The 17767-nt window shown below is 36.9% G+C and overlaps 2 protein-coding genes across 17 annotated transcripts in view; one reads left to right on the top strand and one right to left on the bottom strand.

Moving 5' to 3' along the window:
* The window catches only part of LOC127871315 (spectrin beta chain-like), a 103361-nt gene extending 96329 nt beyond the window's left edge, over positions 1-7032 (top strand). For 14 of the 16 annotated variants that reach the window (XM_052414096.1, XM_052414101.1, XM_052414100.1 and 11 more), the window contains 5 exons: positions 1960-2148; positions 3736-3826; positions 4083-4158; positions 4573-4719; positions 5499-7032. In XM_052414096.1, the coding sequence (XP_052270056.1) occupies positions 1960-2148; positions 3736-3826; positions 4083-4158; positions 4573-4719; positions 5499-5642 (647 nt within the window). In that variant the 3' untranslated portion in view covers positions 5643-7032. Of the gene's footprint in view, positions 1-1058; positions 1101-1959; positions 2149-3735; positions 3827-4082; positions 4159-4572; positions 4720-5498 lie in introns of all 16 variants that reach the window. The other 2 variants (XM_052414103.1, XM_052414104.1) reach the window with 2 other exon arrangements.
* Positions 7033-8506: 1474 nt separating this feature from the next.
* LOC127871313 (general transcription and DNA repair factor IIH helicase subunit XPD-like) overlaps positions 8507-17767 on the bottom strand; it is a 61954-nt gene continuing 52693 nt past the window's right edge. Inside the window, exons 17-24 of the mRNA XM_052414094.1 lie at positions 17480-17635; positions 16665-16694; positions 16128-16220; positions 14294-14366; positions 14026-14096; positions 12278-12421; positions 10581-10724; positions 8507-9858 (exon numbers count right to left, since the gene is read on the bottom strand). Coding sequence (XP_052270054.1) covers positions 9766-9858; positions 10581-10724; positions 12278-12421; positions 14026-14096; positions 14294-14366; positions 16128-16220; positions 16665-16694; positions 17480-17635 — 804 coding nt within the window. The 3' untranslated portion in view covers positions 8507-9765. The remainder of the gene's footprint in view (positions 9859-10580; positions 10725-12277; positions 12422-14025; positions 14097-14293; positions 14367-16127; positions 16221-16664; positions 16695-17479; positions 17636-17767) is intronic.

The following is a 17767-nucleotide window of genomic DNA, read 5'->3' as shown; positions in this document are numbered from 1 at the left end:
GGGGGGGATGTCAATTCTCCAATTGTGTAGTCTTGTCTCTGTGTTGTTTTGTGATTAGTTACTGCTCAGTAGAGAAATTAGAATGTTTTGATGTCAATGTTACTCTTTATGAGTAAAGTGGAAGTGAGGATATAGTTTTGTTGGACAGAGAATTATAGTTAGATGCTGTTTGCAAATCAATACACATTTTATTTAATATTAAATTGAAGTTTTTTACGATTTTAGTGGTTCAAACAGTTACATATTATTTGATACTTTGTTAATGTTTTAATATATATATAGAAATATAGTTCATTGAGCTAACATTTTGCTGATTAATATTGAAATATTCAATATATAATCATATATGTAGTCTAATAAATCGAGTGTATGTATTGAAGCTATAATGTCACTCATCATCATTGGCATCATGTCATCATAGAGAACATTGACATTGCTAGCTTTTCATTGAGCATAGACATAGACTGGACTGGTGTTACAGATTCAATACAGAAATGTGTTGAAAATAACACCAGCCCAATATATTTGTTACTTGAGCAACAGTGAAACATTTCATAATGTACATGTATTGACAGTTAAAATATTTTTGATTAAATCGATAGTTTATAAACAATAACATCTTTTTAACACTGTATTGTCAATAAACATCCCATAGAAATGTGATCAATATTAAACTAAAACGTCTGAGTCTTGCTCTGAGAAGACGGGGCTTAAAACATGTGCGTCCAGGGTCATCCTAGATGAGCCTGTGCACCCTGCACCGGCTAATATAGGACAACAACTTACACACATGCATTAAATCCCATTTTTGCAGAGAGCGGCTCATCTGTTTATTAATGGTATTCTTAAGTATTCTTAATGAGTCAATATCATACATGTTTCACTGCTGTCCTCCAGCAGATTGTAGAGTTTCACACACCTAGAGGCCATGTTTCAATGCACGATGTAGTCATTGTATCTATTCACTTGTATCACTATATGCTCCTCCATGCCTACTGTTGTCTTGTATATACATTAGTGTTAATACATGCTCACCAAAGCTTTCTGTATACCTGCAGCCGCTATCTCTCCAGCCGCTACATTATTTCTGCGAAAACTAGGTAATCATGGCTTTGTTTTGTTTACTTTTGGCATGCTTTGTAAGATTTGGAATTTGCAGGGATTCGCAACGCATGGTTATATTTCTCTTTTCCAGGGGATATTATACCCTCAACATTTATGTTCAAACTTTTTTCATCAACATGGTCATCATTGTGGTTATCATGATTATCAGCTTCCATGCCATAGTCATCAATATTATTATCAATCTCATCATAATTATCATAATCAGCATCAGTTTCTACACGATTGTCATCAATGTAATTAACATCATCATCATTATCTTCAGGATAATCAGCTTCTACACCATTGTCATCAATATAATTATCAATGTCATCTTCAGCATCATCACTATTGTAAATAATATAAAATAAGTAGATGGTGTGAAGATTTCATGCATGTAATGCAATTTGCTTGAGTCATCATTTTTCTGCTTAACTTGTCATCCTTTAAACTGAGCCTTGCTCTGGCAAATAGAGCTTAATGCATGTGCGTAAAGTGTCATCCCAGATTAGCAGGTGCAGTCCGCTAAGGATAATCAGGGACAAGACTTTCCGCTTAATGGTATTTATCGTTGAAAGGATGTCTCTTCTTAAGGAAAATCCAGTAAAGGCGTTAAGTGTTGCCCCAGATTGGCCTGTGCTTTCTGGATAGCTAATCTGGGACAACACTTTATGCACATGCGTGTAGCCAAATTATCCCAGAACAAGGCTCAAATTATTTTTGGTTGCGGTACTTCATGTTGTTTCACAAGCATGTGGTGATGGCCATTCATCTGCCTCCTGCACTTGCCCACTGTTGTCGCCTGTCTGTTGTCAGCTAACTGTTGTTGCATGAGTAAAACCTTTCTATTTGGGACAGGTCCTACAGCTAACATAGTTAAACCTCAAGAACAAACTAAACATGTAGAGCCTGAGGCGGTGACCCCTAAAACTCCACAGTCCGGGTCAGACGACAGGAAATCCCCGAGATCAGGGGGTCGTAAGTCGACGCCAAGAGCAAAAGAGGAGCCACATCAGATGGCAGGGGGTGATGCGTCAACACCTCGTAGTATGTGATGACACAAGTGCTTAGTCTAGAGTTCATAACTCAAGTTTTCATATTAGAGTTCATTAATCAAGTTGTCAGATTAGAGCTCAAGTGTTCAGTTTAGAGCTCATAAATCAAGTGTTCAGTTTAGAGCTCATAAATCAAGTGTTCAGTTTAGAGCTCATAAATCAAGTGTTCAGTTTAGAGCTCATAAATCAAGTGTTCAGTTTAGAGCTCATAAATCAAGTGTTCAGTTTAGAGCTCATAAATCAAGTGTTCAGTTTAGAGCTCATAAATCAAGTGTTCAGTTTAGAGCTCATTAACCAAGTGTTCAGTTTAGAGCTCATTATTCAAGTTATCATATAAGAGCTCATTATTCAAGTGTTCATATTAGAGCACATTATTCAAGTTTTCAGCTTAGAGCACATTATTCAAGGGTTCAGATTAGAGTTCATTAATAAAGTTATAGATTAGAGTTCATTACAAAGGTAAAGAGATTAATTTTCACATGATGATTTAAAAAAGATTAATGGAAATATTTCATGATGGAACTGTGCTTCATTAAAATAAACCCTGAATTTTGTGTGCATTTTAATGGGGTTTTGATTGGTTAATTGAACAATTACACATGTTATTAAAGTTTTGCTAAGATCCTTGTGGCAAAAAAAATGTGTGCTTAAAGAATTTTAACTGCCTAAAGTTGAATATTACATGGAATTTTTTTATTCCTGTCAGAAAGATCACCTAGCATGTATGAAAACAAACAGTTTTCTTATGATTTGAGTATTTTGTACTTTCCTTCTTTTGGCATTTTGTGCATCGTGTTAACTGATCTTAGCATGTTGATGTTGTTGTTGTTTATTACTAGAAATTACTGTTTTAATAAATGATCATCGTGTAATTTTCTGTGAAACCCTGTCTTTCATATTTAAATCAATTTATATTTGGGAAAAACTGTTTGAAGAAATTCAGTTTCATGACTGGATGCTAGGAAATTCTTTTAAGTTTAAAAAAAAGAATAAGCATTTTTATTTTTAGCTTTATAAAAATTAGAGATTGAACAAAATAATTTCAAAAGCTTAACAGTCAATATTATTATGTGTTAAATATTTCAGTTTCTCATTCCTGGTGATAATAAAAAATTGAACAATTATGAACATTGAACAATCATGACAGTTTGTAACTATGTTTTTTGCATGTAAAACAAGGTTATTTTTGTGTTAAAAACAAATATAACTCAATATTTATATCTTCTTTCTTTTCTTTAGGACATGAAATATCCATCTTAATAAAAACATAACATATTTTTTTAACCACACATGAGTCATCTATCTTCTTTCAATCACTGAGCCATTGTTCTGGGAAAACTTGGCTGTTTGCATTTGCGTTAAGTGTCAACACTTTCCGTTTTTATAGAATTTCAGGTTGAAAGGAAGTCTTCTTGAAGTGAAATTTCAGTGTAGGCAGTGTTGTCCCTGAAATGCCTGTGTGGACTTCACAGGATAATCTGGGACGACACATTACGCACTTGCATTAAGCCCAGTTTTCTTAGAACAAGGTTCATTAGTTCATGTTTCATACTTAAACCCTGCATCTGGCTGCTTGTAGAGTCTGCCAGCGCGGCCGCCACAGTCCACGAGGAGGGCAACCTGAGCCGTAAACATGAGATGGACTCGGTCACCAAGCGGGCTACCAACAGGTAACTGACATATACTGTGTTTTTAATTTGGTGCCTAGATAGCTGGATTTTAGGAAAAGATGCATATGTACCATTGAGATATATTTACATTTCTAATGATCACATTCATTGTTGCTATAATGTAGACAAATTATGCATGTTTGTGTTTATTGTTGCCAAAATGTAGAAATTTTATGCATACATGCAGGGGCATGTGTTGGACAGGCTGATCAAGTACTACAGGAATGCATGGTGACCATATTGTGTGTATTTGCAGGTCATGGGACAAGGTGTATGTTGTTGTACATGGGCCCTCTCTCTCCTGCTACAAGGACCAAAAACATGCAAAACAGGTAGAAGCACTTTGCTTGTCGTGTTGTGACATTCATTGAAAGCGTGTGATTTAATTAACAAAGTGTGTAAAAGTGCAGTCTGTGGCAGAATAAACATACATGTTACAAGTTGTTTTTTTCCAGGGACAAGGAATACTGTATATAAAATTAAAAAAAATACTGTATGCTGTTTGCTGCTCATCAGTACCTAAAGGTTGGAAATGAAGCCTTAAAAACTTGCATTTAGTAATAAAAGTCATCGAAATATAACTTTCTAAGAGACTTCAAACATGTCAAAATACATATCTTAGTGAAAAAGGGTTCAGAACACAAAAAGTAATTGTATTTTTAGGGTTAAAGAATTAGGTAATTTTGGTGAAAACTTGCTTATGTAAAATGATTTACCCATTCCCACTAGTTACCTCCCCCTTGCAGGATCCAAGCACGCTGATCCACCACGAGTCCCCCATGGAGCTGGCCGGGGCAGAGGTTGAGCAGGCCACTGACTACATCAAACGACCACATGTGTTCAGACTGAGGCTGCCGACGGGAGCAGAGTTCCTCTTCATGGCCAAGGATAACGTGAGTACAGTTGAGTCGCGTTCTGAGAAAAATGGGCATAATTCATGTGTGTAAAGTGTCGTCCCAGATTAGCCTGTGCAGTCCACACAGGCTAATCAGGAACGACACTTTCCGCCTAAATTGGATTTGTGCTGAGAAGAGACTTTCTTTAAACAGAAAGTATCATAAAAGTGGAAAGTGTCGTCCCTGATAAGCCTGTGTGGACTTCACAGACTAATCTGGGACGACACTTTACGCACATGCTTTAGACCCTATTTTCACAGAGCGAGACTCAGCTATGATTGTTAGTTGGGAGCATTAGAAATTTTAGCTGTGTTCTCGGAAAACTGGGCTTAATGCATCTGCTTAAAGTGTTGTCTTGATTAGCCTGTGCACTCTGCACTGGCTATTCAGGTACACTTTCCACTTTTAACTCGTTTTTTGTTTGAAGGAAAGTGTCATCCATGAATAGCCTGTGCGGACTGCACAGGCTGATCTGGGACGACACTTTACGCACATGCATTAAGCCCAGTTTTGCCAGAATGAGGCTCATTTAGTATTTAGTGCCAACAAAAAAAGACCCAGTAAGTATGGGCATTATTTTTCTGCAAACTCAATTGATAATACCACAAGAATTTGCCATTGCAATTTTATGATTCATACTAAAACCAACAATCAAATTCTTTTTAAGATTCAACATTTATTTTTTGAAACCTTCTGATTTTCTGTGCCATGTTCTAATGCTTTGTTCCATGTTTCTGTGCTATGCTCTAACATTCTGGTATATGTCTGTGCTACAGGGTGAGATGGAAAAATGGATCAACACGATCAACAACACATCCCGGTCCGGGCCCTCCCCTTCCCGCTCCCAGACCCTGCCTGCCCGCACGGAGGAACACAAGGACCCGAAGAAGAAGGGATTCTTAACTTTTAAGAAGAAATGAGACTCAAACAAATAGATAGGAACTTTTTTATATATTAAAGTGTCATAATAAATTTTCCATCTCTCATTGAAAACGAACTATACACAGAATTCAGATTCGTTTACCGGAGCCATAGTTTGGGTCCCACATTTAACCTTCATCTATGTATTATTGTGTATTTATACAGCACACGTGTTTATAAATATATATCCGAGCACGATTCAAGGGCATAAGAGGTGTTTTAGTTGAAGAGTTCTTACCAATAGATATATTGCTTCCAGCATTTCGTTATTTTTTTCGATAAATGTACAAACTGTACCATTTGTGAACAAGTATATATGCGAAGCATGTATCATATTTTTGTCCGTTTTTTTGTATTCGGTATCTGTAACCAATGCACATTCGATGGAACTATTGATCTGCTATGGCATGTGTGATGCTTAAAAATACACAGGCAGCTTTCTGTTTGGATATGGGTTTAGAACTTGTTGTAAAGAAACTAGTTTTTTTTTATTTGTTTGCTTAAAAGCTTTGTACATAGGATCTAACTAGTCGAAACTTTAGCTGGATGTGTTGTTTTTTTCGTCTTTTAAACCATATTGTCCAGATTTTATGACCATGCTATTCATAAATATTTTCTCGTTATTTATGTTTTATTGTTAAGTGACACGGAGTTGTGTTAATTGTTGTCTTTTTAATGTTATACACAATTTTTGTTCAACTTTCTAAAATACTTTAAATGTTTTTATCTGGCACACGTGTAAACCAAATTTTTAATATGCAGATATCGGTAATGTTTAAGGGCTTTTTGTCTGTTAGTGTGACGGTTGCATGGTGAACATGTCCATATTGTAAATCGGTTTTATATCTTTGTTGATATGTGTAATCATTGTATCTCATCTCGTGATAATATCGCATAGAATAGATGTCTTGTAGTAGGCACCATACGTTCATACAGTAGAGAAGTATAAGATACTTAATTATGCTAATAATAAGAAGTATTATTGTAATACTATCGTTTATTTATACAGCAGAATAAGTGAATACTGCCTTACATTACCACATTACTAGCTTGCTATCGCTATATTTTGTACTGTGTTTATCACGCACATATTTGCTATAGACAGTTTTACTATAAGTAAATATTCCAGCTTAAAAGATTCCCTGTCCTTTTCTGGAAAAATCTTGTTGATACAATTTGATAATATTGATGGTTATATGAATGTAAAACAACCATTTCAGAATCAGTACCTGTACACCTGTTGTATGAACACTTTGTACAAATTGTAGACGTATGTTTTTATTACTGGCTGTGCAATTTTCATCTCACCCTTAGTTGGCTTGATTGGTAAACCTTTCCTAGACACGTATACTTATACAGGCTCTATGACAATAAAATGAATCATCATTAGGGAAAGTGTTGTGTTGTTCTTTAGCTACAGAAACTGAAACACTATTTTTAGCTGAAACGTTTGCAGCTGTTGCAGTTTTTTTAACCCCATTTACCATTGGTAATGGGTGCTATATAGGAGTCACTTTGTCGGTCGGTCTGTCTGTCACGAAAATTTCATCTGATCTTCACCAAACTTGGTCAGAAGTTGTATCTAGATGATGTCTAGGTCAAGTTTGAATATGGGTCATACAGGGTCAAAAACTAGGTTATAGGGTCACTTAGTGCTTTTTAAACCGAAAGTTTGTCCGGACCATAACTATGTCATTTATCGTTAGATTTTAAAATGACTTGGTTCATTTTTTCACCATCATGGGGCAGTGTGTCGTGCGATAGAAGTACGGCGTTATCTCCAAGGTCAAGGCCACACTTGGAGTTGCCCATACATGAGCTTGTCCGGGCCAATACCATGCCGTAAATGATAATGGCATAATAATTCTTAAAAATCGCCATAAGTTAGCTTCTCTTTGTGAAGACAGCATGCAAAATATTCTGTGTCAATGCAGCATGTGGTAGTATACGTCACGTCTGTAACAAAGCTCTAGTTAAATATTGTTTTTGAACTTGTGGACGTACACATTATTGAAATCAGATCAGTCGGAAAAAAAATCATAGGTTGAAAACAATTTCAAGCTGACACTGAATGTGTACATCTGACTTGTGCATGACATGTTCATGTTGCGCTTTGGGGATCAATATTCTCCATGGTTTATGGTCATCTTCAACATTTTCTTTTTGAAAACTCTTTTAGTCACATTTATTGCCCAATTTTTATTAAACATGCTCAGAACATTTTTTCCCAATAAATCTCAAGTTAAAAACTGGGTCACGAGGGATCAAAACCTAGGTTACTAGGTCGAACTTATGAAAAAAGCTTTTGAAGACTAAAAGCCACATTCATTGCAAAGTCCTCACTTAACTTGTATAGAAAATGTGTTTCAATACTATTGAGTGTTCATAACTGGGTAATGTGGTGTCAGAAACAAGGTAATAATGGTTAATTAAAGAAAAAGCTTCTGAACACTCTTGCGGCCATTTTAATTGCCTAATGTTGATCTAACTTGGTCTTAACATTAGTTCTAATGATTTCTCCCCCGCATTAGAAGATTCTGGTCCATTGAAAAACCGGTCAATCAGGGGCGGGGCAGTTTTCCTCATCTGGCTGTAGTAAGACCATTTCAAGACTAGACTGCCAGATGTTGGGGTGGTTTTATTGGGAAAAATTACCTACTCAGAAAAGTTCTTGAGTCTCAGATGTGCTGATTATGACCTCTTGTTTTAACTTTCTTTAACAAGAGGTCATTTATATTGCTCTCTTGAATTATAAAAAATCCATATTCCTTGGCTTCAGTTCATTATTATACCACGTATGTATGTCAGGTAATTTTTAGGTTGAAGGGCAATCATTGGGTTTTATTAGTAATACAGTCAAACACTTAATACATCAATTTTATTACAAAAAGTAACAAATCCCTATCTTGTATAACAGCAATAATGTTACAAAACAATCATACAATTGTCACATGATTTTGTAAAAGATGAAGATGAATCCACATGAAAAATGTTTATTGTACAATGGCTTTAGATATGAAAATCAATAGCACCAAATCTTTGTCCAGAGGTAAAAATCACAACATCAGTGACTTAGATTGATGTGCAAATTAAGACTTTTTAACCCTTTACCACTTAGATATGTACCTTGAAGAATTTGTAGTCACTTAAAAAGTTAAATTTATTTTAAGACCTTGGTTACTAGGTTGAAGTTTTACAGGCTGCATTTCAAACCTTTAGATAATGATGAGCAGCAAACAGCATAAAACCTGAACAGACTGCGAGTTACTCGCAGGCTGTTCTGGTTTTATGCTGTTTGCACATAGCCATTTCACTTGGCTTCTGAGAGGGAAAGGGTTAAAGTGGACTGTCTAGATAATGTCATGCACATATACAGTACAGCATTGCATATACAGAACATTTGTGTCATTAATTAGTTGATAACTTTTGCCTAGTGGCTGTGATGTAAATCCCTGCTTTTTGGATGTCTGTCATTACCTTTTATTTAATGCTTTCCGGTGGTTAATAGAGAAATATCAGTGAGTTAAAACTGATTATTTCACTGTTTTAAACAGTGAAAATTATCAGTGAGAATTATCGATAATTTTCATTTTTTACTGTGAAATGACGTCATTTTTTGACGAAATGACGTCATTATCCCAGCAAAATTCTTTAGTTAAACTCTTAAACAATGTATATAAACTGTGAAAAATGCATTAAATAAAAAGAAAATTTGTTGGATTCGGTGGATTATCGATTTTAATTCACTCGTGATCATAGAAAATATATATTTTCACTCGTGGCTGTGCCACTCGTGAAAATATTATTTTCTATGATCACTCGTGAATTAAAATTGATAATCCACCGGATCCAACAAATATCCTCTATATATTTGTAAACTGCTGCGTCTTCCATAAAAGTTCACACAACAGACATCTAAGATGACCAATCAACATAAAGACCTCCATGATAAGCTGAATCACACTGCTGAGTGTCTGTTGCTGCCAATTAAGTTCAAGTTTCTCTGCAAGATGACAGCACACATCAGCCCCTCTATGCCTCCACGGCAATACTTATTCCTAAACCACCTGGCCAAGTGGCCTATGTCAATTCAGACGTGAAGTGATTCAGGCTGGCTGTGGTTCACACGTACTGCATCTTGGACTCCAGTTTCTTCTGCATCTCCTCTGACTGAAGCTGCTCCAGGGTCAGCAGGGACAGACCCAGTTGGTCCTCCTGAAATGTATAACATGAGGCGTGATCTGTGAAAAGGGGGTTTAATGCATGTGCATAAAGTGTTGTTCCAGATTAGCCGGTGCAGACCATCAAGGACAACACCTAACGTCCTGAAAGTTTCTTTAAACAAAAAATATCATAAAGGCTGAAAATGACGTCTCTGATAAGCCTGTGAACACTATACAGGCTAATCTGGTTAAACACTTTACGAACCTGCATAAAACCCCCTTTTCACAGAGCTCGGCTTCTTTATTTTAAAAACAACAACAATTTAAACAGCTGTTTTTTTAAAATAAACAAAAAACATCAACAAAATGCTGTGTTTAATTGATACAGATGCCCCGCTGGAAGTTGTGTCACTATTCATTGGCCCACATGAATAAGTCTTGTCCAACATTAGATGAATTTCAAGGGCAAAAAGGTCTGGTGGCCCTGTTTTGTAACTGACAGAAATCATTTTCATCAAACTCAACCAAGAAATCATTGGAACAAATGTTTTGAGCAGTTTCATGAAGATCAGGAAAACAAAGTGACAAGAGTGTGTAATTCTCAATTTTGTAGTATTTAGAAGCAAAATAAACTTAATCTAAAACTCCCCACTACCAGAACATGTGACTAGATAAGGGAGTCAACTCTTACATGACAACTTCCAACTATGTACCCCCTTGACTCAGTCATGAACCAAACCATTTGTCTTGGTAAGGGAGACAACTCTTACATACCCTCTTGAAGGGCTGAGCCATCTGCCTGAGGAACCTCTTGCTGACCTGCACAGCCTCATCCGTGGACAGGTTGCACAGGCTGTCCTTCAGGTGCTCCTGGATCCACCGGGGCAGCTTACCCTTCTTGTCAGCCCGCGCAAAACGCTGGAATGGAGATAAAAACTTGTTAGGGGCAACTAAACCTTGTCATCCCGTGCAAAACACTGGCTGGAATGGAGAAAGAAACCGGTTAGAATGGAGTTTAAATTTACCTGGTATTTAAAAAGGGAAGTTTTGTAAATTATTAAGTCAATTTTGAAGGTTAGGTAAAAGATAAAGACAAAACTATGTATATGTTGTTCAAAGTAAAATTGTTAAACATTGAAAAAAAAGGTGTTAATCCATGAACACTCATAAGAATAACATATTTCAAAAGTAGCCTCTATTTTGTAAACTCATTTGTTTTTAAGGTCATAAGATTACTGTGAGATAAATTTGAGTTTCTATTTGTAGCATTGTCTTCGGATAAAGATTATTGTAATAATATTTTGGTATATGATTAGGGTTCCAAGGACATGTTATATAAGCCACATCATGCAAAAATGGGTCTTACACTAAATGGCCAGTGTTGCTCCAGACAAGCCTAAACATTCATATGGCTCATCCAGTGTAGCTCCTGACTAGACCGCGAATGCTCAGGCTGGTCTTGAGCAAGGGTTGCAACATAAGGAATAAGACCCATTTTTGCATAATGCAGCTCATATATAGAGCTTAACAACCATTGTTCCATGGTAGAAGCCAACACAAACAGTTAACTTAAAAGAAATGTTAACACATTACTAAATACATATGACAATGCTATACAGAAGAAATCCAGTTGCCCTATAAGTTTAATAAGGGGCATGACTTTAGCAACTTTTAAGATTGAAAAGTAAGAATTGCAAATGCACAATTTCATATCATAAGGAACAAGAGCAACGCATAACGGGTGCCAACGCTCGGCTGCTGGTGCATTTTTTAATAAATAAAAGCTTGACAGAATATATTTTTTTAGAGGTCACATTGACCTTGACCTTTGACCCAGTGACCCAAAATGGGTGTGGCGTATATAACTCATCAAGGTGCATCTACATATGAAGTTTCAAAGTTGTAGGTGGAAGCACTTTGATTTTAGAGCAAAATGTGAAGGTTTTAGCACGATGCCAGGGGACGGCGGACAACAAGCTGGCTATGACAATACCTCGGGTTTTCTCCGAAAACAATTGAGCTAAAAATGAGTGCAATTTTTAATGTTGTATATGGAAAAGTGTATAATTACTATGTTGTACAAGTTTATGTCTAGGTAGAGACAGTAAGAGCGATGGTGATTCCAGTGCCCTCCTTCCCCTACTTCATAGGGAGAGGGTATAATTATGCAGAACAAGCAAACTAAGAGTAACGAATTTCCATGTATAACACCTATCAAGCAGGTCTGTCAAAGAAAATGAGCCCTATTCTCAGAAAACAGGGCTTATTGCAATTGTGTTAAGTGTCATCCCAGATTAGCCAGTGCAGTTTGCACAGGCTTATAAGGGACAACATTTGCCACCTAAACTTGATTCTCGCTAAGAAGAGACTTCTTTTACACAAAAATTACCATAAAAGCATATACTGGGACAACACTTGACAAACATGCATTAAGACCCATTTTCCCTGAACGAGGCTCAACCTTGTCTTACCTTGTCAGCAAACAGCATGATGCCATAGTCAGTCTTGCCTCTGAGCGCCCGACCCACACACTGGGCAGCGTGTCGCATGGCGTCAAACGTGAGAAAGTCGTTCTCACGGATCTGGAAGTGTTCTCGCAGATACTCCAGACGGGCCTGAAGAGGGAAAACAGTAGCTTTACTTTAAACCAATTTATTTTAGCTTTATTGCATCCAAAGCCTAAGGCTTTTCTAAACGCTCTCCAGTCAGTTTCCTGGATGGATCCAGTACTTGATATCTATGTGGGGAGATCTAAAGAATACTGTGGGGATCAAATCAGTGACCTCCCTGTTGCTTGGTACACAGAATATACATTACACCACCACAATATCAACAATTCTATCCGATTATTTTCTGCAATAACATTCCATTGTGTACAAAAAGAAGCATTTTTACTTTGTTGAAAATAGAAAACATGCGCAGAATAGTGAATTCTTAGTGTTTTATGTTCATGATGTGATTTTATGTCTTTAATGCTTTGAATAGATTTTTTTATCAATTTCAAAGCAAAGACAAAGAAACATAAAATTAATTATGATAGCATAACTGGTATCGGGTAAGTGTTGAATATAAATAAGTTTTTAGTTACTCACATAAACCTGATCTACTAGTCAAAACCTGCCGTTAAACTATTTTAAGCCCGCTAAATAAACTAATCTGTATTAAAAACTAAACTGGACTTCTCTACATAATTATGCTTCATAACATTTCAAAAAGAAAATATTCTGGTAAATAACAAAGGTTATAATAATGTGTGTGTCAATGATTTCATAAAGATGTCTCCAATAATGAGTGACAGGTTTGTACAAGAATACATGTATGCAGTGCATACATTGTTTTAATCAAGGGTATCTTGAGTATTCGGCTGTGTATTTCTTACTGTAAATATCCTGATCTGTGTATTTCATACCTTGACTATTTTGCTCTGTGTATTTCATACCTTGAATATCAAGCTTGATGTTTTCCTTAATGTGAATATCATGATCTCTGTATTTCATACCTTGAGTATCTTGTTCTGTGTATTTTATAGATTGAGTATTGTGCTCTGTGTATTTCATACTTGAGTATTGGCTCCGTGCATTTCATACAGTGAAAAGCATGCTCTGTGTATGTCATGCCTTGCTTATCTTGCTCTGTGTATTTCGTTCCTTGAGTATTGTGCTCTGTGTAGTTCATACCTTGAGTATCCTGCTCTGTGTATTTCATACCTTGAGTATCCTGCTCTGTGTATTTGATACATTGAGAATCGTGCTCAATGTATTTCATACCTTGAGTATTCTGCTCTGTGTATTTCATACCTTGAGTATCCTTCTCTTTGTATTTTGTACCTTTGGATATCATGCTCTGTGCATTTCTTACCTTGAGTATCATGCTCTGTGTATTTCATACATTGTACCTTGAGTATCCTGCTCTGTGTATTACTAAAAGCCAGTATCTTGCTTGATGTATTTCATACCGTGAGTATCCTGTGTATTACCAATATTGAGAATTTTTCCCTATGTATTTCCTACATGGAGTATCTTGCTCAGTATGTGTATTTAATACCTTGATTATCTTGCTCTGTGTATTACTGAAAGCGAATATGCGGCCCTGTGTATTTCATACCTTGAGTATCCTGTGTATTACTTACATTGAGTATCTTGCTCTATGTATTATTTACATTGAGTATCTTGCTCTGTGTATTTTATACCTTGAGTATCTTGCTCTGTGTATTTCATACCTTGAGTATCCTGCTCTGTGTGTAGACATATGGCACTCCAAACATGATCACAGCCCTACCCAAGTGATGGTCTGAAAACCAGTGGGTACAAATCAAGCATATTGGAACCAGACATATGCCATTACAAGCATCTGGCATTCAATGTTCCATTATCAATTTAAGCAAAATTAATTAAAGCACATGAGCATATTCAAATGGAACCATTTACCAGTTTAAATTTCTTAAACTTCAGTATTAAATGACATGGTTTACAACTGATCCCACTCACCAAAGTCGATTCCCTCGGACACCTTGCCTCGAGCTACGGACAGAAGGACAGCTCCCCGACCATTCTCACAGGCCTGATATAGACAAGAATCAAAGAGTCACTTATTGTAGGGCAAACTACAGCTTGTCACAGTAGCAGCAGACTGTGTTCTCAGGAAGCAAAGACAGCCGGCAATTTCACCGGTTACATTTAATCTAGATGCCAGCTACTTTTTCCCAAAATATCAATTGAAACAGTGCAAATACATCCGTTTTATTGCTAAGTCGCTGGCTACTTTGAAAATATAACTGGCTTCTAAAACATTTCTGGAGAACGCTGCATAAGTACCTACCAATACCTCATGTTGTTAATTAAGTATTTAAAAGAAAAAAGTTGAAAAGGGTTATTGGGTATACTTAACATATATAAGGCGCAACCACATATTAGTTTTTTTATTATAGTTTTTTTAACGCTAAAATGGAGAACATAAGACTTCAAGGAAAAAAAATTAGCAAATCAAACAGAAAATAGTTGCCATTTCACTATTGCCAATCAATGGTTCGCATCATTGGAAAGCTTCATATTCTATTAAAACAAGGGCTGTTTGTAAAACATGCATGTCCCCCCCCCCCCCCGTAAGGCTGTCAGTTGTAGTGGCAGCCATTGTGTGAATAAGATTTTTGTCACTGTGACCTTGACCTTTGACCTAGTGACCTGAAAATCAATAGGGGTCATCTGCCAGTGATGATCAATGTACCTATGAAGTTTCATGATCCCAGGCCTAATTATTCTTGAGTTATCATCAGGAAACCATTTTACTGTTTTGAGTCAATGACCTTGACCTTTGACCTAGTGACCTGAAAATCAATAGGGGTTATCTGCGAGTCATGATCAATGTACCTATGAAGTTTCATGATCCCAGGCCTAATTATTCTTGAGTTATCATCAGGAAACCATTTTACTATTTCGAGTCACTGTGACCTTGACCTTTGACCTAGTGACCTGAAAATCAATAGGGGTCATCTGCCAGTCATGATCAATGTACCTATGAAGTTTCATGATCCTAGGCGTAAGCATTCTTGAGTTATCATCCGGAAACCATTTTACTGTTTCAATGTCACTGTGACCTTGACCTTTGACCTAGTGACCTGAAAATGTATAGGGGTCATCTGCCAGTCATAATCAATGTACCTATGTAGTTTCATGATCCTAGGCGTAAGCATTCTTGAGTAATCATCCGGAAACCATTTAACTATTTTGAGTCACTGTGACCTTGACCTTTGACCTAGTGACCTGAAAATCAATAGGGGTCATTTGCCAGTCATGATCAATCTACCTATGAAGTTTCATGATCCTAGGCCTAAGTATTCTTGAGTTATCATCCGGACACCATTTTACTATTTTGAGTCACTGTGACCTTGACCTTTGACCAAGTGACCTGAAAGTCAATAGGGGTCATCTGCCAGTCATGATCAATGTACCTATGAAATTTCATGATCCTAGGCCTAAGCGTTCTTGAGTTATTATCCAGAAACCATCTGGTGGACGGACGGACCGACTGACATGAGCAAAACAATATACCCCCTCTTCTTCGAAGGGGGGCATAATAAGGAAGCGTTTTGAAAAATACATTTTAATGGGGCTAAGGAGGATTATAGGAGCTAATCAAGGACAACACTTTCCGTCAAATCTGGGTTTTCTTTTAGATAAAAATACCAAAAACGCAGTAGTCCTTGATACAAATGTGTGGACTGCACAGGCTTATCTGCGAAGACACTTTACACACATGCATTAAACGCAGTTTTTCCAGTGCCAGACATAAATTGATTACATGTGATCAAGACCACTACGAGACCTTCTGGTAGTTAAGAAGAGCCAATGTTGTCTCTGCAGCATCCACGGTCTCAATGAACAGCAGCTTGTTTTTCTGGATCTGGTCTATGATGCCCTACAACACAGGGAAAAATAGACCACCTAAACAGTCAGTGGTTTGATTTTGGAAAATACTCAACCAGCCCCCGATATGAAATTAACCCCTAAAAGTTTAAACTAGAACTCCAAAACTTGAAACGGATGTGTCACATGACAGGGACAACTTAGCCTATGTACTATAATTCTTGGAAAATTAACCCTTATAATGCCTATGTACACATAAAAAGTTTCATCTGAGTCCACGTTATGTTATCATCTGCTCAAACTAAGATGGACATTGTTGAAGCCAAATGTAAGCAAGGCCTCATACAGCTTGCTTTGTCAGTCACAGACGGGATAATCATATGATTAATAGAGAGAAGGTGGTACATCATGTATATAAGGCCATTCAACATTCCTAGAAATTAGAGCAGAATTTCTATTGATTAATTTCATATAAAAATCATTTGAATACACTTACCTGCTCATACCACGATGCAACTGTAGATTCCTGTAAAACACAATGATATTCAGAAATTGATTTCTTATGTTTTCCTGCAAGATTAAAACCCTTCTCACCAACACAACACCGTTCCAAATCTGATAAACAAATGTTGTTCCATACTAATTGCTAATGAAAAGGGTCATGTTTTTTTTTTGCTCTTGGACAAAAAGGTAACAGCCTGAGTGTTTAGCATGTGAGGATTTTAATACATTTCAATGGCTACCGTGGACATAAACAAACAATGGACTGTCTATTTATCTATAATACAATAAACTGATTCACACAGGTAATTATTAATAAAATAAATGGGATAAAATGCATATTATGGAGTATCCATAAAGATTCTTCAAGCAAATAAATAACATTATGCATAAAAGTTTGCATTTATTAAAGTGATATTATGGGCATCTCACAGTTTATAGGTGTCTATCTCAACAGTTGTTTATTTTTGGTGTTTTCACTTCATATACACTTATATTTGTTAATGCTGCATCAACATACTAAAATAATATCCTGGAAAGAGAAAAATAATGCATTTGAATATCAACCGTACTTTCGTTTGACAACTGGTCATGCATATACAATGTGCCTAAATTTAGTTTGAGTGTAGATTCATTCATAAAACACAAAGACACAATTGTGTTTTAAGGATAATATCGCCTTACGGGACACAATGCTGCACAGCTACCCCCCTCTCTCCACTCCAACATGCCCCCCCCCCCACCCTGGCAACCCGACCCACTCTCTCCCCACCCACAAATCCCCACATGTTATCTCCCTTCTACACCCACCATGTAGATGTAGCTGGTGAAAAAGCAGACGACCCCATCTGGCACAACGCTGCACATCTCCACCAGCAGGTTGCCATAGTTACGGATCACCGCCGGGTCCTCACGGGACTCAAACTTGGAACTCATCGCCACCTGGTCGTTACCCTTGGCTACTATCTGGAACACACGGGCACTAGCCATGAAGTACTGATCAATCACGAATTGAGTTGACCAATCATGCAATATTATCTGAGCCACCTATAGGAAAAAAGGTCTTAATGCATGTGCATCTAAACAGACTTATCTGGG

The sequence above is a fragment of the Dreissena polymorpha genome, chromosome 3 (genome assembly GCF_020536995.1).
Source record: "Dreissena polymorpha isolate Duluth1 chromosome 3, UMN_Dpol_1.0, whole genome shotgun sequence".
Lineage (NCBI taxonomy): Eukaryota > Metazoa > Mollusca > Bivalvia > Myida > Dreissenidae > Dreissena > Dreissena polymorpha.
This window is presented reverse-complemented; position numbering and strand designations above follow the sequence as displayed.